The sequence below is a fragment of the Nerophis ophidion genome, linkage group LG24, assembly GCF_033978795.1.
Source record: "Nerophis ophidion isolate RoL-2023_Sa linkage group LG24, RoL_Noph_v1.0, whole genome shotgun sequence".
NCBI classification, from domain to species: Eukaryota; Metazoa; Chordata; class Actinopteri; order Syngnathiformes; family Syngnathidae; genus Nerophis; species Nerophis ophidion.
Window position 1 is genome coordinate 4,788,085 of NC_084634.1, and position 25,000 is coordinate 4,813,084.

Sequence of the window (25,000 nt, forward strand, 5' to 3'; positions counted from 1 at the left end):
TTGAAAACATTTTAATTTAAATTTAGTGCACATTTAGTGTAATTCCTTGTGATTTTAATTCAAAATTTTTTTTTAAATTTTGTGTAAATTTTGTGTAATTTACCGTAATTTTGATTTAACTTAAAGTTTAATATTCTGTGTAAATATACTGTAATTTAAATTTAACATTTTTAAAATTCTGTGTAAATTTAGGGCGATTTAGTGTAATCTTAATTTAGTAACATTTTTCAAATTCAGAGTAAATGTAGTGTAATTTTTTAATTTTTTTTTTATTTAGTGTACATTTTGTGTAATGTTTAATTTTTAAAATTCAGTGTAAATTTTGTGTAATTTAGTGTAATCTTATATTAATATTTTTTTGTAATTCAGTGTAAATTTTGTGTAATTTTAATGTAATTTTTGAAATTCAGTGGAAATTTCATGTAATTTTAATTGTTTTAAATTCAGTGTGAATTTAGTGTAATTTTAATTTTTGAAAAATTCAGTGTCAATTAAGTGTAATTTTAATTTGAAAACATTTTATTTAAATTTTGTGCACATTTAGTGTAATTTCTTGTGATTTTACTTCAATTATTTTTTTTTAATTTTGTGTAGATTTTGTGTAATTTACTGTAATTTTAATTTCACTTAAAGTTTAATATTCTGTGTAAATATACTGTAATTTTAATTTATTAACATTTTTAAAATTCTGTGTAAATTTAGGGCGATTTATAGGTCTAACTGAGACCTACGTAGTGGTTTTTGTTTCATGTTTCTACAACATTCCTACTGGACGCTACAGACAGTTTTGTCTGTGTTTTCTTCCTAATTTTGAGTTTTGGGGTTTGGTTTTTTGATTAGATCGCAGTTTTCGCCAATCCTGACGTATGTGTCAAATTTGGTGAGTTTTCAAGCATGTTAAAGGGGTCAAATTACAGCTGAAAAAGGCGGCGGTATAATAATAAAGTACAATAATAATAATACTAATAATACTAATAATAAAACCTTAGAAATTCAATAGGGTCCTCTGTCCCAAAAGGACATTGGTCCCTAATAATAATAATATATGTTTGTTAAAGTGCAAATGAAAATACAACTTTACCAATTTAGTCATAATTTTTGCACTTAAGAAGCTTTTTAATGACTTCAGCTTTGTTTGACGTTGCCATTACTGCCACAAGTGGTGGGAAAGTGCATTGCAACAGCTGAGGAACAGATATTTTATATTCTAACTAAATAAATAAATAAATAATAATAATAATAATAATAATAACAATAATAAGTGAGACCTATATTGAGGTTTTTGTTCATTTGTGATTGACAGTCCTACAGTTTTGTCTGAGCAGAAAGCCGCCATTTTGTGAAGTGAAGTGAATTATATTTATATAGCGCTTTTTCTCTAGTGACTAAAAGCGCTTTACATAGTGAAACCCAATATCTAAGTTACATTTAAACCAGTGTGGGTGGCACTGGGAGCAGGTGGGTAAAGTGTCTTACTCTAGGACGGCAGAAGCGGGGATCGAACCTGCAACCCTCAAGTTGCTAGCACGGCCGCTCTACCAACCGAGCTATACCGAAACAACAAACGGCCTCAGAGGAGATAATGTTTGGAAAAAAAGCGACATTTTTTTAGCCAACTTTTGTATTGGAGTGGGAATAGCAAACTTCCTGTTGATTTTAGCCGGGGGGTCTCAGTGGATTAAATATAGGTCTAACTGAGACCTACGTAGTGGTTTTTGTTTCATGTTTCTACAACATTCCTACTGGACGTTACGGACAGTTTTGTCCGTGTTTTCTTCCTAATTTTGAGTTTTGGGGTTTGGTTTTTTGATTAGATCGCAGTTTTCACCAAGCCTGATGTGTGTGTCAAATTTGGTGAGTTTTGAAGCATGTTAAGGGAGTGAAATTACAACTCGGTATAATAATAAAGAATAATAATAATAACAATAAAACCTTAGAAATTCAACAGGGTCCCCTTTCCCAAAGGGACATCGGTCCCTAATGATAATAATATATGTTTGTTAAAGTGCAAAGCAAAATACAACTTTACCAATTTAGTCATCATTTTTGCGCTTAAGAAGCTTTTTAATGATTTCAGCTTTGTTTGACGTTGCCATTACTGCCACAAGTGGTGGGAAAGTGTACTGCAACTGACTACCCACACAGACCACAGCCAAGGAACAGATATTTTCTGTCATCTCTGGGAGCGCCACACACTCACCGTCCGAGCTGAAGTCGTCGATGAGAATGATTTCGTGGATCAGCTGCGGAGGACTTCTGCTCAGGACGCTGGCGGGAAAGAGAAAAGTTTTTAGACGGGCGAAGGCGGCGGACGCGGGCGAGCTCGCCGGTCTCACCTCTTGATGGTGCGCGTCAGCGTGGAGCGAGCCTCGTTGTGGAATGTGATGATCACGCTGGTGGCGGGGAGCTCGGCGTCATAGTTTAGGGACGCACACCTGCCGGGGAACACACACACACACACACACACACACACACACACACACACACTGATTTATCGTCCTGATTGGAAACGGATGTGAATTGGTCGCCATGGCGATGTGAAAAAACAAAAAGGGTTGCCTGGCGACCGCATGTTTTAGTCACACATTCCCAGAAGAGATGAGTGTTTTTTTTTATTTTATTTACTTGGACGATGATTCGGAGTGCATGAGAAAGTGGAAAGTCAAATCTCAGAGCCAATGCTGAGTCGGCAGGAATTTTGCTGACTGGCGTGGTTTTACAGCGGATTTTGCAACATTTTCATCAAATTAAAAACTTTTTTTTAAATTAAATTCAGGATTTTAAATCACAATTTAATCCTACTAAAATAACATCCCAAAAACACACACCGGGGATGTAAAAATAATAAAATGATTAAAGCTGCAAGCAGCGATGGACGGGACCGACTTTTGCTGGTGTTTCCTGCCTTTACCCATTCAACATATCTTTACCTGCACATTACCTACCTTCTCTGTATCCTGGAGTCAAACTGGTGCCTCCTTCTTTCACCCAGTCAACATATCTTTACCTGCACGTTACCTACCTTCTCTGTATCCTGGAGTCAAAACTGGTGCCTCCTTCTTTCACCCAGTCAACATATCTTTACCTGCACGTTACCTACCTTCTCTGTATCCTGGAGTCAAACTGGTGCCTCCTTCTTTCACTCAGACAACATATCTTTACCTGCACATTACCTACCCTCTCTGTATCCTGGTGTCAAACTGGTGCCTCCTTCTTTCACCTAAGACAACATATCTTTACCTGCACATTACCTACCCTCTCTGTATCCTGGTGTCAAACTGGTGCCTCCTTCTTTCACCTAAGACAACATATCTTTACCTGCACATTACCTACCCTCTCTGCATCCTGGGGTCACACTGGTGCTTCTTTCTGTCACCCATACATGCTGGTGCTTCCTGCCATCACCCAGACAACATATCTTTACCTGCACATTACCTACCTTCTCTGTATCCTGGAGTCAAACTGGTGCCTCCTTCTTTCACCCAGACAACATATCTTTACCTGCACATTACCTACCTTCTCTGTATCCTGGAGTCAAACTGGTGCCTCCTTCTTTCACCCAGACAACAGATCTTTACCTGCACATTACCTACCCTCTCTGTATCCTGGTGTCAAACTGGTGCCTCCTTCTTTCACCTAAGACAACATATCTTTACCTGCACATTACCTACCCTCTCTGTATCCTGGTGTCAAACTGGTGCCTCCTTCTTTCACCCAGACAACATATCTTTACCTGCACATTACCTACCTTCTCTCTATCCTGTAGTCAAACTGATGCTTCCTTCTTTCACCCAGACAACATATCTTTACCTGCACGTTACCTACCTTCTCTGTATCCTGGAGTCAAACTGGTGCCTCCTTCTTTCACCCAGACAACATATCTTTACCTGCACATTACCTACCTTCTCTGTATCCTGGTGTCAAACTGGTGCCTCCTTCTTTCACCTAAGACAACATATCTTTACCTGCACATTACCTACCCTCTCTGTATCCTGGTGTCAAACTGGTGCCTCCTTCTTTCACCTAAGACAACATATCTTTACCTGCACATTACCTACCCTCTCTGTATCCTGGTGTCAAACTGGTGCCTCCTTCTTTCACCTAAGACAACATATCTTTACCTGCACATTACCTACCTTCTCTGTATCCTGGTGTCAAACTAGTGCCTCCTTCTTTCACCCAGACAACATATCTTTACCTGCACATTACCTACCTTCTCTGTATCCTGGTGTCAAACTGGTGCCTCCTTCTTTCACCTAAGACAACATATCTTTACCTGCACATTACCTACCCTCTCTGTATCCTGGAGTCAAACTGGTGCCTCCTTCTTTCACCCAGTCAACATATCTTTAACTGCACATTACCTACCTTCTCTCTATCCTGTAGTCAAACTGATGCTTCCTTCTTTCACCCAGACAACATATCTTTACCTGCACATTACCTACCTTCTCTGTATCCTGGAGTCAAACTGGTGCCTCCTTCTTTCACCCAGACAACATATCTTTACCTGCACATTACATACCTTCTCTGTATCCTGGTGTCAAACTGGTGCCTCCTTCTTTCACCTAAGACAACATATCTTTACCTGCACATTACCTACCCTCTCTGTATCCTGGTGTCAAACTGGTGCCTCCTTCTTTCACCTAAGACAACATATCTTTACCTGCACATTACCTACCCTCTCTGTATCCTGGTGTCAAACTGGTGCCTCCTTCTTTCACCTAAGACAACATATCTTTACCTGCACATTACCTACCCTCTCTGTATCCTGGAGTCAAACTGGTGCCTCCTTCTTTCACCCAGTCAACATATCTTTACCTGCACATTACCTACCTTCTCTCTATCCTGTAGTCAAACTGATGCTTCCTTCTTTCACCCAGACAACATATCTTTACCTGCACATTACCTACCCTCTCTGTATCCTGGTGTCAAACTAGTGCCTCCTTCTTTCACCCAGACAACATATCTTTACCTGCACATTACCTACCCTCTCTGTATCCTGGAGTCAAACTGGTGCCTCCTTCTTTCACCCAGACAACAGATCTTTACCTGCACATTACCTACCTTCTCTGTATCATGGAGTCAAACTGGTGCCTCCTTCTTTCACCCAGACAACATATCTTTACCTGCACATTACCTACCTTCTCTGTATCCTGTAGTCAAACTGGTGCCTCCTTCTTTCACCCAGACAACAGATCTTTACCTGCACATTACCTACCCTCTCTGTATCCTGGTGTCAAACTGGTGCCTCCTTCTTTCACCCAGACAACATATCTTTACCTGCACATTACCTACCTCCTCTGTATCCTGGAGTCAAACTGGTGCCTCCTTCTTTCACCCAGACAACATATCTTTACCTGCACATTATCTACCTTCTCTGTATCCTGGAGTCAAACTAGTGCCTCCTTCTTTCACCCAGACAACATATCTTTACCTGCACATTACCTACCCTCTCTGTATCCTGGTGTCAAACTAGTGCCTCCTTCTTTCACCCAGTCAACATATCTTTACCTTCACATTACCTACCTTCTCTGTATCCTGGAGTCAAACTGGTGCCTCCTTCTTTCACCCAGTAAACATATCTTTACCTGCACATTACCTACCCTCTCTGTATCCTGGAGTCAAACTGGTGCCTCCTTCTTTCACCCAGACAACATACCTTTACCTGCACATTACCTACCTTCTCTGTATCCTGGTGTCAAACTGGTGCCTCCTTCTTTCACCCAGTCAACATATCTTTACCTGCACAGTACCTACCTTCTCTGCATTGTGTAGTCACGCTGGGGCTTCCTGCTTTTAAGCGGCCATCTTGAGACGGCAGCAGCGCAGCGGTTCTTTGAAGCCTCGTAAAATCAAAACCGGAGCAGTATTTAAAACTCTTTCTCAACTTTTAATCAGAAGGGTTCGATCTCTCTCCTGTGCGAGTTTGAAGCCGACACAACAAACGCGCTCAGAGGAGATAATGTTTGAAAAAAGGTGACGGGTTTTTACAAAACTTTTGTTTTGAAGGGGTAATTGCCAACTTCCTGTTGATTTTTGCTGTAGGATGTCAATAAATGAAATGTAGGTCTAAGTGAGACCTACATAGAGGTTTTTGTTTCATGTCTCTACGACATTCCTACCGGAAGTTACAAACTGTTTTGTCTGTGTTTTCTTCCAGGAGCAGTTTTGTCTGTTTTATTCCTAGGGGGCACTAGAGCGCAATTTTGAGTTTATTTATTTTTTTATTAGATCGCAATTTTCACCAGTCCTGATGTGTGAGTCCAGTTTGGTGAGTTTTGAAGCATTTAAAGGGGGTCAAATTACAGCTCAAAGAGGCAAAAATGACATTTTTTAGGAAATTTTTGTTTTGAAGGGGTTTTTTGCAAAACTTCCTGTTGATTTTTGCTCAAAAAAGTCAGCGTATGAAATCTAGGTCTAAGTCAGACCTACATAGAGGTTTTTGTTTCATGTTTTATACACTGATTTTTTTATACACTCCATTTGTATACACTGAATTTTAATAAGCCGATTTTTAATCTTTCGTCAGAGCGTGGTGGGAGACCAGACGTCTCTCCTCAATTGAGCCAAATTTAATTCCGTCTCTGTTTGATTCCTTGCTTCTTGTCTTGTTTAATAGATGTCATCAGTGTTTGAACCTGACATTTCCTACTATTAGATTGTTAAATATTAAACGATTTTAGATTGTTAAATATTAAACGATTTTGTTCTTTTAAAAATTCAGTGTGAATTTAGTGTAATTTTGTATGATTTTAATTAAATTTTTACAATTCTGTGTAATTTAGTGTAATTTTAATTTCATTCTATTTAAAAAATTCTGTGTAAATTTCATGTAATTTTTATTAAATTAGATTTTAAAAATTTTGTGTAAATGTAGTATAATTTTAATTTAATATAATTTAAGAAAATTCTGTGTAAATTTAGTGTCTTTTTAATTCAATGTAATTGTTTATATTTAATGTAAAATTAGAGAACTTTTCACTTAATTTTTATACCGTGAATTTTAATAAGCCGATTTTTAATCTTTCGTCAGAGCGTGGTGGGAGACCAGGTGTCTCTCCTCAACTGAGCCAAATTTAATTCCGTCTGTTTGATTCCTTGCTTCTTGTCTTGTTTAATAGATGTCATCAGTGTTTGAACCTGACATTTCCTACTATTAGATTATTAAATATTAAACGATTTTAGATTGTTAAATACTAAACGATTTTGTTCTTTTAAAAATTCAGTGTGAATTTAGTGTCATTTTGTATGATTTTAATTGCATTTTTACAATTCTGTGTAATTTAGTGTAATTTTAATTTCATTCTATTTTAAAAATTCTGCGTAAATTTTGTCTAATTTTAATTTAATTAGATTTCTAAAATTTAGTGTAAGTGTAGTATAATTTTAATTTAATATAATTTAAGAAATTTCTGTGTAAATTTAGTGTAATTTTAATTCAATGTAATTTTTTACATTTTGTGTAAAATTAGAGAACTTTTCACTTAATTTTTATACACTGAATTTTTATACCCTCAATTTTAATAAGCCGTTTTTAATCTTTCGTCAGAGCGTGGTGGGAGACCAGGTGTCTCTCCTCAATTGAGCCAAATTTAATTCCGTCTCTGGTTGATTCCTTGCTTCTTGTCTTGTTTAATAGATGTCAGTGTTTGAATCTGCCATTTCCTACTATTAGATTGTTAAATACTAAATGATTTTGTTCTTTTAAAAATTCAGTGTGAATTTAGTGTAATTTTGTATGATTTTAATTGCATTTGTACAATTCTGTGTAATTTTAATTTCATTCTATTTTAAAAATTCTGCGTAAATTTTGTCTAATTTTAATTTAATTAGATTTCTAAAATTTAGTGTAAATGTAGTATAATTTTAATTTAATATAATTTAAGAAAATTCTGTGTACATTTTGTGTATTTTTAATTTCAATGTAATTGTTTAAATTTAGTGTAAAATTAGAGTATTTTTCACTTAATTTTTATACACTGAATTTTTATACCCTGAATTTTAATAAGCCGATTTTTAATCTTTCGTCAGAGCGTGGTGGGAGACCAGGTGTCTCTCCTCAATTGAGCCAAATTCAATTCCGTGTCTGGTTGATTCCTTGCTTCTTGTCTTGTTTAATATATGTCAGCAGTGTTTGAACCTGACATTTCCTACTATTAGATTGTTAAATATTAAACGATTTTAGATTGTTAAATATTAAACGATTTTGTTCTTTTAAAAATTCAGTGTGAATTTAGTGTAATTTTGTATGATTTTAATTGCATTTTTACAATTCTGTGTAATTTAGTGTAATTATAATTTCATTCTATTTTAAAAATTCTGCGTAAATTTCATGTAATTTTTATTTAATTAGATTTTTAAAATTTTGTGTAAATGTAGCATAATTTTAATTTAATATAATTTAAGAAAATTCTGTGTAAATTTAGTGTCTTTTTAATTCAATGTAATTGTTTAAATTTAGTGTAAAATTTGAGTAATTTTAACTTAATTTTTACACACTGAATTTTAATAAGCTGATTTTTAATCCTTTGTCAGAGCGTGGTGAGACACCAGACGTCTCTCCTCAATTGAGCCAAATTGAATTCCGTCTCTGTTTGATTCCTTGCTTCTTGTCTTGTTTAAGAGATGTCATCAGTGTTTGAAACCGACATTTCCTAATATTGGAGTGTTGAATATTAAACGTTTTTCGATTGTTACTTTTAAAAACGGGTGGAATATGTTTAAAAAGAGAACAACCTGTGATAGCTCACCTGTAGTGTCGGGTGTCCCTGATGACGCGCTCGCCCCCCTTCGTCTCCTGAGCTAAGCTGCTTCGCCTCCAGGTAGGACCGCTCGTCGGAACTGTTTACGACCTTTTCTTTGAATTAACCTTTTCTTTGCACTGTTTTGTGACCAAAGGCAGCGGCAGTTTACGACCCCCGCCCCTTAGAAACAGCTGTTGCCATGTAATCAGGGAAAGTCCAAATAAAAGTGGAGGCGCACAATCTTTCGTCAGAGCGTGGTGGGAGACTGCACAAGGGTACAGCCCAGATGTTTCTCCTCAATTGAGCCAAATTTAATTCTGTCTCTGTTTAATTCCTTGCTTCTTTGCCTGTTTAATAGATGTCATCAGTGTTTGAACCTGACATTTCCTACTATTAGATTGTTAAATATTAAACGATTTTAGATTGTTAAATATTAAATGATTTTGTTTCTTTTCGCCACTTTTAAAAACAGGTGGAATATGTTTAAAAAGAAAACAACCTGTGATAGAGAGGAGGGTTGGGTGCCCCCCCCCCAAGGCCACTCACCTATAGTGTCGGGTGTCCCTGATGGCGCGCTAGCCCCCCCTCGTCTCTTGAGCTCAGCTGCTTCACCGCCAGGTAGGACTGCTCGTCGGAACTGTTTACGACCTTTTCTTTTAATTAACCTTTTCTTTGAACTGTTTTGTGACCAAAGCCAGCGGATGTTTACGACCCCCGCCCCTTAGAAACAGCTGTTGCCATGTAATCAGGGAAAGTCCAAATGAAAGTGGAGGCGCACAATCTTTCGTCAGAGCGTGGTGGGAGACTGCACAAGGGTACAGCCCAGATGTTTCTCCTCAATTGAGCCAAATTTAATTCTGTCTCTGTTTAATTCCTTGCTTCTTTGCCTGTTTAATAGATGTCATCAGTGTTTGAACCTGACATTTTCTACCATTAGATTGTTTAATATTAAATGATTTAGTTCTTTTCGCCAGTTTTAAAAACGGGTGGAATATGTTTACAATCAAAGCAACCTGTGATAGGGCGGAGGGTTCGGTGGCTCCTCCCCCCCCGGCCGCTCACCTGTAGTGTCGAGTGTCCCTGATGGCGCGCTCGCCACCCAGCCGGTCGCTCTCCTGCAGGTTGAAGGCGTGCTCCCTGTACGGGTCGTCTCCTGGGCTCAGCTGCTTCGCCGCCAGGTAGGAGCGCTCGTCGAAGGCGCCCAGCACCAGACCCGGCAGCTCCCCCCGCGGGGGCTGACTCACCTGACGAGCACATGTTGAAGCAGCTTGAATAAAACACTGCATTATTGTCTTTTTTTTTGGGCGCCGGATCTCATTAAAGATGCATGAATTTGATGTGCCGCTCCTCCCTCAGAGATCCGTCACCCGGCAGCTGCTCCAGTCAAGGCTCCCCTGAATTCTACATGAAGCGCCTCTTTCAAGTCCAGTTAAAAGACTCACACTGGAGTCCAACGTGGAACGAAGACTCCTCTGCAGCGTTTGCTTCGAAGCTGACATTTTTCACGACGTTCCAACAGAAACGCGTGTCTCTAGAGGAAGTTTACGGACACCAAACGTGAGGAAAATCTAGCATCGATTTTTCGGGAGAGGAGTTGCTCAAATGCTTGTTTTTTTTAAGGCTTTTAACCTCGGCGAATAGGCAAAGCTAACGTGAGCGGATATGCTAACCTAGCATGACCGTAAAATGTTAGCGTATTGTTGGCATGTAGCTAAAAATAGCTGGATCGCTATTTTTATAAACTGATTTTTGACACTGAATTTTTATACACGAATTTTAAACTGAATTTTTATACACAGAATTTTTTTGTATTGAATTTTTATACACTGAATGTTATACACTGAATTTTTATAAACTGATTTTTTTACACTGAATTTTTATACACTGAATTTTATACACAGAATTTTTATACAGTTTTTTTTATACACAAAATTTTTTACATTGAATTTTATACACAGAATGTTTATACACTGAATTTTGTATATTGAATTCTATACACTGTATTTTTTATACACATAATTTTTCATACATTAAATTTTTTACATTGAATTTTTATACACTGAATTGTTTACAAACTGTTTTTTTTACACTGAATTTTTAAACCGAAATTTTATATATGGAATTTTTATACACTGAATTTTTACACCAAATTTTTTATATACTGAATTTTTAATCTACTGATTTTTTTACACTGATTTTTTAAACACAAATACATTTTATACACAATTTTATACATGGAATTTCTAAACACTGAATTTTTACACTGAATTTTTTTGTATACTGAATTTTTTATCCACTGATTTTTTATACACTGATTTTTTTAATACACTGACTTTTTTTACACAATTTTTACACTGAATCTTTATACACTGAACACAATTTTTTTTTTACACTGAATTTTTATACACAATTTTTTACATTGACTTGTATACAATTAATTTTTATTCACTGAATTTTTATACACTGAATTTTAACAAACTGAATTTTATACACAACAATTTTTACATTGAATTTTTATACACTGGATTTTTATACACTGAATTTTTTATACACTGATTTTTTATACACTGATTTTTCATACACAAATTTTATAAACATAATTTTTATGTACTGAATTTTAATAAACTGAATGTTATACATTGATTTTTTTACATTGAATTTTTATACACTGAATTTTTACACTGAATTTTTTATACACTGAATTTTTTATACACTGAATCTTTTACATTGAATTTTTATAAACTGAATTGTTTATAAACTGATTTTTTTGCACGCAATTTTTAAACACAAATGTTATACACAATTTTATACATGGAATTTTTAAACACTAAATTTTTACACTGAATTTTTTATACACTGAATTTCTATGAACTGCATTTTTTTACACAATTTTTACACTGAATCTTTATACACTGAATACAATTTTTTTTACACTGAATTTTTATAAACATTTTATTACATTGACTTGTATACAATTAATTTTTATACACTGATTTTTTATACACTGAATTTTAATGAACTACATTTTATACACAACATTTTTTACATTGAATTTTTAAACACAGAATTTTAATAAACTGAATTTTATACACATTTTTAATATTTTTATACACTGAATTTTTTATAAACTGATTTTTTACACTGAATTTTTATACACAAATTTTATAGACATAATTTTCATATACTGCATTTTAATAAACTGAATGTTATACATTGATTTTTGTACATTGAATATTTATACACTGAATTTTTACACTGAATTTTTTATCCACTGATTTTTTATACACTGAATCTTTTAAATTGAATTTTTATACACTGAATTGTTTATAAACTGATATTTTTGCACTGAATTTTTAAACACAAATTTCATACACAATTTTATACATGGAATTTTTAAACACTGAATTTTTACACTGAATTTTTTATACACTGAATATCTATAAACTGCATTTTTTTACACAATTTTTACACTGAATCTTTAAACACTGAATACAATTTTTTTTACACTGAATTGTTATAAACAATTTATTACATTGACTTGTATACAATTCATTTTTATACACTGAATTTTTATACACTGAATTTTAATAAACTGAATTTTATACACAACATTTTTTACATTGAATTTTTATACACTGAATTTTCTATAAACTGATTTTTTTACACTGAATTTTTATATACAAATTTTATAGACACAATTTTTATATACTGAATTTTAATAAACTGAATTTTATACACTGATTTTTTTTACATGGAATTTTTATACAATGATTTTTTTTTTTTACATTGAATTTTTATAAACTAATTTTTTACACACTGAATTTTTTACATTGACTTGTAAACAATGATTTTTTTTGCACTGAATTTTAATAAACTGTTTTTTATGAGCACCAAACGTGAGAAAAATCTAGCATCCATCTTTCGGCAGAGGAGTTGCTCAAATGCTTGTTTTTTTTAAATACTTTTAACCTCGGCGAAAAGGCAAAGCTAACATGCTAGCATGACCTTAAAATGTTAGCGTACTGTTAGCATGTAGCTCAAAATTGCTGAAGTGCATCTGGAAAGTATTTATTCCACGACGCATTACTTTTTTCACCTTTTCTTACATTACAGCCTTATTCCATAGTAGAATCATTTCATATTTGTCCTTTTTTGCCATGAAGTTGAAAAGTGACATTCTTTGACATTCCTTCAGATTAATTGGAGTCTTCTTGGGGTAGATTCAGTATGTGGGACATAATTTGAAAAGACACACACCTGGCGTGAACCAGGCCGACACCTACAGTGAAGCATGGTGGTGGCGGCATCATGCTGTGGGGATGTTTTTTTTTTTTTTAGCAAAAGGTACTGGGAGACTAGTCAGGATAGAGGGAAAGATGAATGCAGCAATGTACAGAGACATTCTAGATGCCATTCAACCTGATGGAACTTGAGAAGTGCTGCAAAGATAAGTATTGAGCAGACTCTGTGACTACTTATGCACATGTGTTTTTATTTCTAATAAATGTACTAACTTTTCGAGGAAAAAAAACAATTCACATTGTCATGGGGCATTGTGTGTAGAAGTTTCAGGACAACAATTTAATTTCAGCATAAGGCTGCTAGAAAACATGTGGGGAAAGTTTCCTGACGCAAAATGAGCTATAATTCTTTGTGCTAATTAGAATGGTGAGCCTTTAAAAGAAAACAGACTTCCAAAAGTAGGCTTTTAGTATTGCAGCTTTTCAAGAGGCTTTGGGAAACACCAACAATGAGGTTGGCAAACACGTCCAGCCTGACAGTAAATGAGCCATCTTCTTTTCAGAACTTGACTATCATGTCACTCCCACGCTACAACAAACTGACTCACAAACAACTCCAAACATTGCAACACAACAACCGCAAAGACATTTAAATAAAAACAAAAAACAAGCTTGATGCAGTTAGTATGGAGCTTGTTCGTGGCTTTATGGCGAAAGCTTTTTTTTTTTTACATTAAATTTGTGTAACTGAATTTTTTTGTGTTTGATTGTTTTTTTTGTTGTTGTTTTTTACTTCAAATTATGCTGACAATCTCATTGCAAAAAAATGCATGTGTTTAAAAAAATCAGTGTAAATAAAAACTCAGTGTATAGAAGTTCTGTGTAAATTTTGGGTCATTTTAATTTACTTACATTTTAAAAAATTCAGTGTGAATTTAGTGTAATTTTGTACGATTTTAATTACATTTATACAATTCTGTGTAATTTAGTGTAATTTTAATTAAATTTAATTTTAAAAATTCTGCGTACATTTTGTGTAATATTAATTGAACATTTTTTTAATTTCGTGTAAATTTAGTGTAATTTTGATTTAATTAGATTTTTTAAATGTAGTCTTATTTTAATTTGATATAATTTAAGAACATTCTGTGTAAATTTAGTGTAATTTTAATTCAATGTAATTGTTTAAATCAAGTGTAAAATTTTACTAATTTTAACTTAATTCAATGTTTATTATTCAGTGTAAATTTAGTGCAATTTACTGTAATTTTACTTTACCAATAATAACATTTTTAAAATTCAGTGTAAATGTAGTGTAATTTTATTTTATTTTTTCAAATATTTGTGTACATTGTGTAATTCTTATTTCATTTTTAAAACTCAGTGTAAATTTCGTGTAATATTAATTTAATTTATTTTTTTTAATTCTGTGTAAATTTAGTGTAATTTTAATATAATTTTTTGCAGTGTAAATATGTTGTCATTTCAATTTAATAACATTTTCAAAATTCTGTTTAAATTTAGTGCAAATTTAGTGTAATTTAGTGGGATTTTAATGCAGTTTTTTTAATTTAGTGTAAATTTAGTGTAATTTACTGTAATTTTAATTTAGCTTAATGTTTAATATTCTGTGTAAATATAGTGTAATTTTAATTTAATAACATTTTTAAAATTCAGTGTAAATTTAGTGCGATTTAGTGTAATTTTAATTTAATAACATTTTTTAAATTGTGTAAATGTAGTGTAATTTTATTTTTTGTGTACATTGTGTAATTTTTATTTAATTTTTAAAATTCAGTGTAAATGTAGTGTAATTTTGTGTAATCTTAATTTAATTACATTTTTAAAATTCAGTGTAAATTTTATATAATTGTAATTTAATTTAATTGATTGTAATTAAATTGAATAGTTTTTTTTAAATTCTGTGTAAATTTAGTGTAATTTCAATATATTTGTTTTCAGGGTAAATTTAGTATAATTTTAATTTGATAACATTTTTACAATTCTGCTTAAATTTAGTGCAAATTTAGTGTAATTTAGTGTGATTTTAATTACAATTTGTTTTATTTAGTGTAGTTTACTGTAATTTTAATTTAACTTAATGTTTAATATTCTGAGTAAATAATGTAATTTTAATTTAATATTTTTTTTAATTCAGCGTAAACTTAGTGCAATTTAGTGTAATTTTAATTTAATAACATTTTTAAAATTCAGCGTTAATGTATTGTAATTGTATTTTTTTTGTGTGTGTACATTTTGTGTAATTATTTAATTTTTAAAATTCGGTGTAAATTTTGTGTAATTTAGTGTAATCTTATTTTAATTACATTTTTAAAATTCAGTGTTAATGTAGCGTAATTGTATTTTTTTTTAATTTTGTGTACATTTTGTGTAATTTTTATTCAATTTTTAAAAATCAGTGTAAATGTAGTGTAATTTAGTGCAATCTTATTTTAATTACATATTTTTAAATTCTGTGTGAATATCGTGTAATTTTAATTTAATTCATTTTTTAATTCTGTGTAAATTTAGTGTAATTTTAATATATATTTTTTCAGTGCAAATTTAGTGTAATTTTAATTTAACATTTTCAAAATTCTGTTCAAATTTAGTGCGAATTTATGGTAATTTGGTCTTTTTTTAATTTAATTATCATTTTTTAATTTGGTGTAAATTCAGTGTAATTTACTGTAATTTAAATTCACAGTCTGTGGTGCCCTCAGGTGGTCATTCAACTTAATGTTTAATATTCTGTGTAAATATAGTGTAATTTTAATTTAATAACATTTTTAAAATTCAGTGTGAATTTAGTGCGATTTAGTGTAATTTTAATTTAATAACATTTTTTAAATTGTGTAAATGTAGTGTAATTTTATTTTAAATTTTTTTAATTGTGTACATTGTGTAATTTTTATTTAATTTTTAAAATTCAGCGTAAATGTAGTGTAATTTGGTGTAATCTTAATTTAATTAAAGTTTTAAAATTCAGTGTAAATTTTGTGTAATTTTAATTGAATTTTTTTTATTTCGTGTAAATTTAGTGTAATTTCAATGTATTTGTTTTCAGTGTAAATTTAGTGTAATTTTAATTTGATAAAATTTTAAAAATTCTGTTTAAATTTTGTGCAAATTTAGTGTGATTTTAATTACAATCATTTTTTAATTTAGTGTAAATTTTGTGTAATTTACTGTCATTTAACTTAATGTTTAATATTCTGAGTAAATAGTGCAATTTTAATTTAATAACATTTAAAAAATTCAGTGTTAATGTAGTGTAATTGTATTTTTTTTTAAATTTTGTGTACATTTTGTGTAATTTTTATCTAATTTAGTGTAATCTTATTTTAATTACATTGTTAAAATTCTGTGTAAATGCCGTGTAATTTTAAGTGAATTAATTTTTTAAATTCTGTATAAATTTAGTGTAATTTTAATATATTTTTTTTCAGTACAAATTTTGTGTAATTTTAATTTAACAACATTTTCAAAATTCTGTTCGAATTTAGTGCAAATTTAGTCTAATTTAGTGTTTTTCAAAATTCAGTTATTTTTATTTTTATTTAGTGTAAATTTTGTGTAATTTAAATTCACAGTCTGTGGTGCCCTCAGGTGGTCATTTAACTTAATGTTTAATATTCTGTGTAAATATAGTGTAATTATAAATTTAATTTAATAACATTTTCAAAATTCAATGTAAATTTAGTGTGATTTAGTGTAATTTTAATTTAATAGAATTTTAAAAATTCTGTGTAAATTTAGTGTAATTTTTTTGTGTACATTGTGTAATTTTCATTTAATTTTTAAAATTCAGAGTAAATTTCATGTAATTTAGTGTACTCTTAATTTAATGACATGACTGTTTCTTTAAATGTGTTGCAAGCCAAAGGGCGGCGCTGGTATTTTTTTCCTTTGCTGCTTTGGCGCCGACAAAGGTGAACAACCTGTGTGCAAAGAGAGGACTCGCTTGTTGACGTGAGCTTTGCACACTTTTGAAAAGTGAGGACGCCGCCACAACATCACATGCGTGACTCGCGTGAAAAAGGACGAATGAATGAACGAAGAAATTGTGTTATAAAACGGAGGAGGAAGACCATAGTCCTGTTGCCTTAGCTGATGTCTTTCATTTCTAAAAATACAATTTTGTAACAAAAACAAAGCAGCTGACGTGTGTTGAATTGTGCAAAACCCAAAAGCAGTAAAGTTGTCACGTTGTGTAAATGGTGAATAAAACTACAATACAATGATTTCAAAATACTTTTCAACTTATATTCAATTGAATAGACCGCAAAAACAGGATATTCAACGCTCAAACTGGAAATTGTTGTTATTTTTGGCAAATATTTAGAATGTGGTGCCTGCAAAAAGCTGGCACAAGTGGCAAAAAAGACCGAGGAAGTTGAGGAATGCTCATCAAACGCTTATTTGGAACGCCCCCACAGTTGAACAGGCTACTTGGAACAGGCGATTGGCAAAAAAGACTGAGGAAGCTGAGGAATGCTCATCAAACACTTATTTGGAACGCCCCCACAGGTGAACAGGCTAATTGGGAACAGGTGATTGGGTATAAAAGCAGCTTCTGTGAAATGCTCAGTCATGCACAAACAAGGACGGGGCGACGGTCGCCACTTTGTCAACAAATGCCTGAGCAAATTGTCTTAGAACATTTCTCGACCAGCTGTTGCAAGGAATTTAGGGATTTCATATTCTACGCCCCGTAATATAATCAAAAGGTTCAGGGAATTTGGAGAAATCACTGCAAATAAGCGACAATGCCCGTGATCTTGGATCCCTCAGGCGGTACTGCATCAAAAAAGCGACATCCGTGTGTAAAGGATATCACCGCATGGGCTCAGGAAGACTTCAGAAAGCCACCGTCAGTAACTAAAGTTGGTCGCTAAATCTGTAAGTGCAAGTTAAAACTCTACTATGCAAAGCCAAAGCCATTTATCAACAACACCCAGAAACGCTTGGCTGGGCCTGAGCTCATATAAGATGGGTAACTTACACATCCGTGAAGGCACCATTAATGCTGAAAGGTACATACAGGTTTTGGAGCAACATATGTTGCCACCCAGGCAATGTTATCATGGACGTCCCTGCTTATTTCAGCAAGACAATGCCAAGCTACGTGTCGCAACAGCGTGGCTTCGTAGTAAAAGAGTGCGGGTACTAGACTGGCCTGTCTGGTTAAAAATGCTCCTGTGAATACTTTTTTTGCAATGTGTCGCTGCCATTAAATACTAAGTTAGAAGCTCGAAGGGCGTTCCTAATCAATAGGCCCCTTGGGGGGTCTTTTACCTGGATAGCATCGCCATGGTAACACAATATATCCCCACTTTATTTACACAGAATATTAAACATTAAGTTAAATTGAAATGACAGTAAATTACACAAAATTTCACCCCCCCAAAAAATTGAATTAAAATCACACTAAATTACACAAAATTTGCACTAAATTTAAACAGAATTTTGAAAATGTTAACTTAAAATTACGCGAAATGTACACTGAAAAAATGTATATTAAAATTACACTTAATTTACACAAAATAAACAAAATAAAAATTATACGAAATTTACACAGAATTTTAAAAATTAAATTAAAATCATACAAAATTTACACTGAATTTTAAAATGTAATTAAATTAAGATTACACTAAATTACACAAAATTTACACTGAATTAAATAAATTAAAAATTACACAAAATTTACATTGAATTTAAAAAATGTTATTAAACTAAAATTACACTAAATCACACTAAATTTGCACTGAATTTTAAAAATGTTAAGTTAAAATTACACTAAATCGCAATAAATTTGCACTGAATTTTAAAAATGTTATTAAATTAAAATTACACTATATTTACAAAGAATATTAAACAGTTAAATTAAAACGACAGTAAATCACACTAAATTTACACTAAATTAAAAAAGATAACTGAATTAAAATCCCACTAAATTACACTAAATTTGCACTATAATTTAAACAGAATTTTGAAAATGTTATCAACTTAAAATTACGGGAAATGTACACTGAAAAAAATGTATATTAAAATTACACAAAATTTACACAAAATGAAAAAAAAATCTAAATTATACAAAATTTACACTGAATTTTAAAAAATAAATTAAAATCACACAAAATTTACACTGAATTTTAAAAATGTAATTAAATTAAGATTACACTAAATTACACGAAATGTACACTGAATTAAAACAATAAGAGAAAAATTACACAAAATTTACACAGAATCTTAAAAATGTTATTAAATTAAAATTATACTAAAACACACTAAATTTGCACTGAATTTCAGAAATGTTATTAAATTAAAATTACACTAAATCGCACTAAATGTGCACAGAATTTTAAAAATGTTATTGAATTAAAATTACACTATATTTACAAAGAATATTAAACATAGTTGAATTAAAATTACAGTAAATTACACTAAATTTACACAAAATAAAAAAAAATTATTGAATTAAAAACACACTAAATTACACTAAATTTGCACTAAATTTAAACAGAATTTGGAAAATGTTCTTAAATTAAAATTACACAAAATATACACTGCAAAAAATTGTATTAAATATGCACTAAATTTACACAGGATTAAAAAAATAAATAAATTAAAAGTACACGAAATTTACACTGAATTTTAAAAATTCTATTAAAATTACACAAAATTTACACTGAATTTTAAAAATTTAATTAAATTAAAATTACACAAAATTACACAAAATTTACACTGAATTTTAAAAATTCAATTAAAATTTCACAAAATGTTCACTGAATTTTTTTAATTTAATCAAAATCACACTAAATTACACTAAATTTACACTTAATTTTTAAAAATTATATTAAATTAAAATTACACTATATTTACTCAGAATATTAAACATTAAGTTAAATTAAAATGACAGTGAATTACACTAAATTTACAGTAAATTAAAAAAAAATTGAATTAAAATCACACTAAATTACACAAAATTTGCTCTAGCCCCCATCGAGACTTTTCCAACGATATACGACATGTTGGGGGTTCGTTGGGCGGTTCAACCCAAATAAAATATGGATGAATTACATGGGGAAAAAAATCATATTAAAATGAAGTCCAAAAAATAGTAAAATGGGCCAAAGAAATAGTCATCTTTCTCTGTATTTGAATAATAATAATAATAACTTGGTCAAATAAACATGCTTTTTGACGACGTTGAATCAATGTCGGGTTGTGACGTTGATTTGACCGTTGAAATGTGGTCATTTCCCAACCAATATTCTACAACATTGAAACAACGTTGAAACTACATTTAATCAATGTCGGGTTGTGACGTTGATTTAACATTGAAATGTGGTCATTTCCCAACCAGTATTGTACAACAAAAATATAACGTTGAAACAACATGATTTTCGGAAACGTTGAATCAATGTCGGGTTGTGACGTTGATTTTACATTGAAATTTGGTCATTTCCCAACCAATATTCTCCAACACAAATACAACGTTGTGGAGAGGCGGAGCCGGCGAATGAGCAGCAGGGCAGGGCATGCTGGAGCCTGGCTCAAGATGGCGGCGAGGAGGCGGGGACAACGACCGAGCGGAGAGCATTGTGCTGGGAGCGACGCTGCAATCTAATTCAGGTGCGTGGGTCGCACACGATTAAACATTTCTCCTTACGCTGCATAGAAGGGGAGAAGGAGGATATATCGGGGCAGAAGGAGTTGGAGAGCTTGCAGCAGCCCATGAGAGTGAGCCACGAGAGACGGAGACACGGCCGGCTGAAAATGAGCAGCGGAAAAGGAGCTGAAAAGCGACCAGACCGGAAGACAGCTTGTTATTGAAAAATAAACGAGAGTCGAACCTGCTCAATCATGTCCTTCCTGAGTGGTCCATGGAACCCGCACGGCGACAGGGAAAGTCGTCCACAAACATGCTTTTTGATAACATTTAATCAGTGGTGGGTTCTGATGCTGATTTGACAAGGAATTTTGGTCGTTTTCCAACCAGTATCCTCCAACACAAATACAACGTTTAATCAATGTTGAAATGTGGTCATTTCCCAACCAACATTGTGGATCAACGTGGTCTCAATTTACAAACACAAGTATTTTGCAGCGTTGTTCCAAAGTCAGTTTTAAAGGACGTCAAGGTATAATCAACGTTGCATCAATGTTGTCTTGTGCCTGCTGGGACATCAGCAGCAAAAGTAAAAGCCTTTGTAGCCTATTTTGAAATACTAAGAAACTTATTATTCCACTGTTTTTTTGTTTGTTTTTTTATCGGATTTGGAAATGGGAAAACCAGAGCATTTTAAGTAACCACAGAGTTGCAAATCACGGCCACAAAAACAAACACAAAGATTTGAGTAAACGGTGCAAATGCACAAAGGTCCAAAGGCACTGTTGCACGGTGCGTTCACTGATAGCTGGTATTTCTGACCTTCTAGAGACCTGAGAAAGATTCCTACCTCTTTAGGACCAGCCTTTCTAGATATATGAAGATGTGTATTTACAGCATTAATAATACTAAAGCCTGTTGTGAAAAAAATGAGTTGGAATTTCACAAGAAAAACTTAGAATGTTGGCAGTATTACAATAAAAGTGGTCATTTTACTTAACGGGAGTCAAAATTTTACAAGACAAACTGAACATTTGTGCAATATTATGATAAAAGGTGGAATTTTACTCAATAAGTGGCAATTGTACCAGAAAAGCTTAACATTTTGGCAATTTTATGAAAAGAGTCGTCATTTTATTCGAAAAAAGTCACAATTTTATGAGAAAACTTTAAAATGTTGGCAAAATTATAATAATAATCGGAATTTTACTTGGAAAATTTATGACAAAAGTTGTAATTTTACTCAAATGTCACTGTTTTACAAGAAGAAAAACATTGGCAATATTGCGATAAAAGTCAGAATTTTATACGACAAATGTCACCATTTTGCGATAAAAAGTCATACTTTTACATAAAAAGTAATATTTTTACGAGATAATTTTGCAATATTTAAGAAATAGAGAGAATATATGAAGATGTTCCCAATTTTAAACGTTAAAATTTGGGCAATATTATAATAATCGGAATTTTACTTGGCAAAATTATGAGAAAAGTTATAATTTTACTCAATAAAGGTCACTGTTTTACAAGAAGAAAAACATTGGCAATATTGTGATAAAAGTCAGAATTTTATACGACAAATGTCACCATTTTGCGATAAAAAGTCATACTTTTACATAAAAAGTAATAATTTTAAGAGAAAATTTTGCAATATTAAAGAAATAGAGAGAATATAAGAAATTGTTCCCAATTTTAAACGTTAAAATTTGGCCAATATTATGATAACAATCGGAATTTTACTTGGCAAAAATCATGACAAAAGTTATAATTTGACTTTAAAAAAATTACGTTAAAAAAGGAATAATTTTACATAAAAAAGTTTTTAAAAAATTACGAGAATGTTACACAAACAAAAAGAATATGAGAAATTGTTCTTCTTCAGCTGCCGTCTTGTTTTATCATATATTGCTGCCTTTGCACCTGTCAGTGTTTACTTTTGTATGCACATTAAATCAACATAAAAAATCCTGACTTTGGAGCAATGTTCACAGACCCTAGTATTTGGCTCTCTATTAACTTGTTCACACCTCCTCATATGGAAGCTACTTTTCCTTCTTGGTGTCTCAAGAAGGGCAGAAATACAAGAACACACACACACACACACACACACACACACACACACACACACACACACTTGTATTTGTTAGCTTCTTAAGACCTACGAAAAATGCCTACCTCTAGTATTATAATAAAAGTTGTAATTTTACTCAACGCAAGTCTAAATTTTACAAGAATTTGCGCAATATTATGATAAAAGTTGAAATTTTACTCAATAACAGTCGCAATTTTACAAGAAAAACTTAACATTTTGGCAATTTTATGAAAAGAGTCGTCATTTTACTCGACAAAAGTCACAATTTTATAAGAAAACTTTAAAATTTTGGCAATATTATAGTAATATTTAGAATTTAACTTGGCAAAAAATATGACAAAAGTTAAATATGTTAAAAAGTAATAATTTTACATAAAAAAGTAATACTTTTACGAGAACATATTGCAATATTACAGAAACAAAAAGAATATGAGAAATTGAGGAATTAAATCAAACAAAAAAATCCTGACTTTGGAGCAATGTTCACAGACCCTAGTATTTGGCTCTCTGTTAACTTGTTCACACCTCCTCATATGGAAGCTACTTTTCCTTCTTGGTGTCTCAAGAAGGGTAGAAATACAAGTGTACACACACACACACACACACACACACACACACACACACACACACACACACACACACACACACACACACACACACACACACACACACACACACACACACTTGTATTTTTCATCTTCTTGAGACCTACGAAAAATGCCTACCTCTAGTATTATGATAAAAGTCGTAATTTTACTCAACGAAAGTCAAAATTTTACAAGAATTTGTGCAATATTATGATAAAAGTTGAAATTTTACTCAATAACAGTTGCAATTTAAAAAGAAAAAATTTACATTTTGGCAATTTAATGAAAACAGTCGTCAATTTACGCGACAAAAGTCACAATTTTATAAGAATACATTAACATTTTGGCATTATAATAATAATTGGAATTTTACTTGGCAAAAAAATATGACAACAGTTCTGATTTTACTTTAAAAAAATACGTTAAAACGTAAAAATTTTACATAAAAAAGTAACAATTTTATGAAAACATATTGCAATATTACATAAACAAAAACAATATGAGAAATTGAGGAATTAAATCAAACAAAAAAATCCTGACTTTGGAGCAATGTTCACAGACCCTAGTATTTGGCTCTCTATTAACTTGTTCACACCTCCTCATATGGAAGTTACTTTTCCTTCTTGGTGTCTCAAGAAGGGTAGAAATACAAGAACACACACACACACACACACACACACACACACACACACACACACACACACACACACACACACACACACACGTATTTGTGAGCTTCTTGAGACCTACGAAAAATGCCTACCTCTAGTATTATAATAAAAGTTGTAATTTTACTCAACGCAAGTCAAAATTTTACAAGAATTTGTGCAATATTATGATAAAAGTTGAAATTTTACTCAATAACAGTTGCAATTTTACAAGAAAAACTTAACATTTTGGCAATTTTATGAAAAGAGTCGTCATTTTACTCGACAAAAGTCACAATTTTATAAGAATACATTAACATTTTGGCAATATTGTAAAAATAATTGTAATTTTACTTGGCAAAAAATATAACAACAGTTATCATTTTACTTAAAAAAATACATAAAAAAGTAACAATTTTACGAGAATATATTGCAGTATTACATAAACAAAAAGAATAGGAGAAATTGAGGAATTAAATCAAACAAGAAAATCCTGACGCACACACACACACGCACGCACACACACACACACACACACACACACACACACACACACACACACACACACACACACACACACACACACACACACACACACACACACACACACACACACACACACACACACACACACTCTTGTATTTGTTACATTCTTGAGACCTCAGAAAAATGTCTACCTCTAGTATTATGATAAAAGTCATAATTTTTGTAGAATACTTTAACATTTTGGCAATATTCTCATAATAATCGGAATTTTACTCGGCAAAAAATATAATTTTACTTAAAAAATTACATTAAAAAGTAATAATTTTACACAAAAAAGTAACAATTTTACAAGACCATATTGCAATATTACATAAACAAAAAGAATATGAGAAATTGAGGAATTAAATCAACCAAAAAAATCTGACTTTGGAGCAATGTTCACAGACCCTAGTATTTGGCTCTCTATTAACTTGTTCACACCTCCTCATGTGGAAGCGACTTTTCCTTCTAATAAAACAACACACCCACTTCTTGTGTTGTAGTGCAGCAACACAATAAGTGGGTGTGACCGTGACTTAGGGAAAGCCT

At 32.1% G+C, this 25,000-nt stretch overlaps 1 protein-coding gene across 1 annotated transcript in view; it reads right to left on the reverse strand.

Moving 5' to 3' along the window:
* Positions 1 to 25,000, reverse strand: part of galnt16 (UDP-N-acetyl-alpha-D-galactosamine:polypeptide N-acetylgalactosaminyltransferase 16) — a 67,540-nt gene that overhangs the window by 41,830 nt on the left and 710 nt on the right. Inside the window, exons 2-4 of the mRNA XM_061885643.1 lie at positions 9,807 to 9,988; positions 2,337 to 2,435; positions 2,201 to 2,268 (exon numbers count right to left, since the gene is read on the reverse strand). Of these exons, the coding sequence (XP_061741627.1) occupies positions 2,201 to 2,268; positions 2,337 to 2,435; positions 9,807 to 9,988 (349 nt within the window). The remainder of the gene's footprint in view (positions 1 to 2,200; positions 2,269 to 2,336; positions 2,436 to 9,806; positions 9,989 to 25,000) is intronic.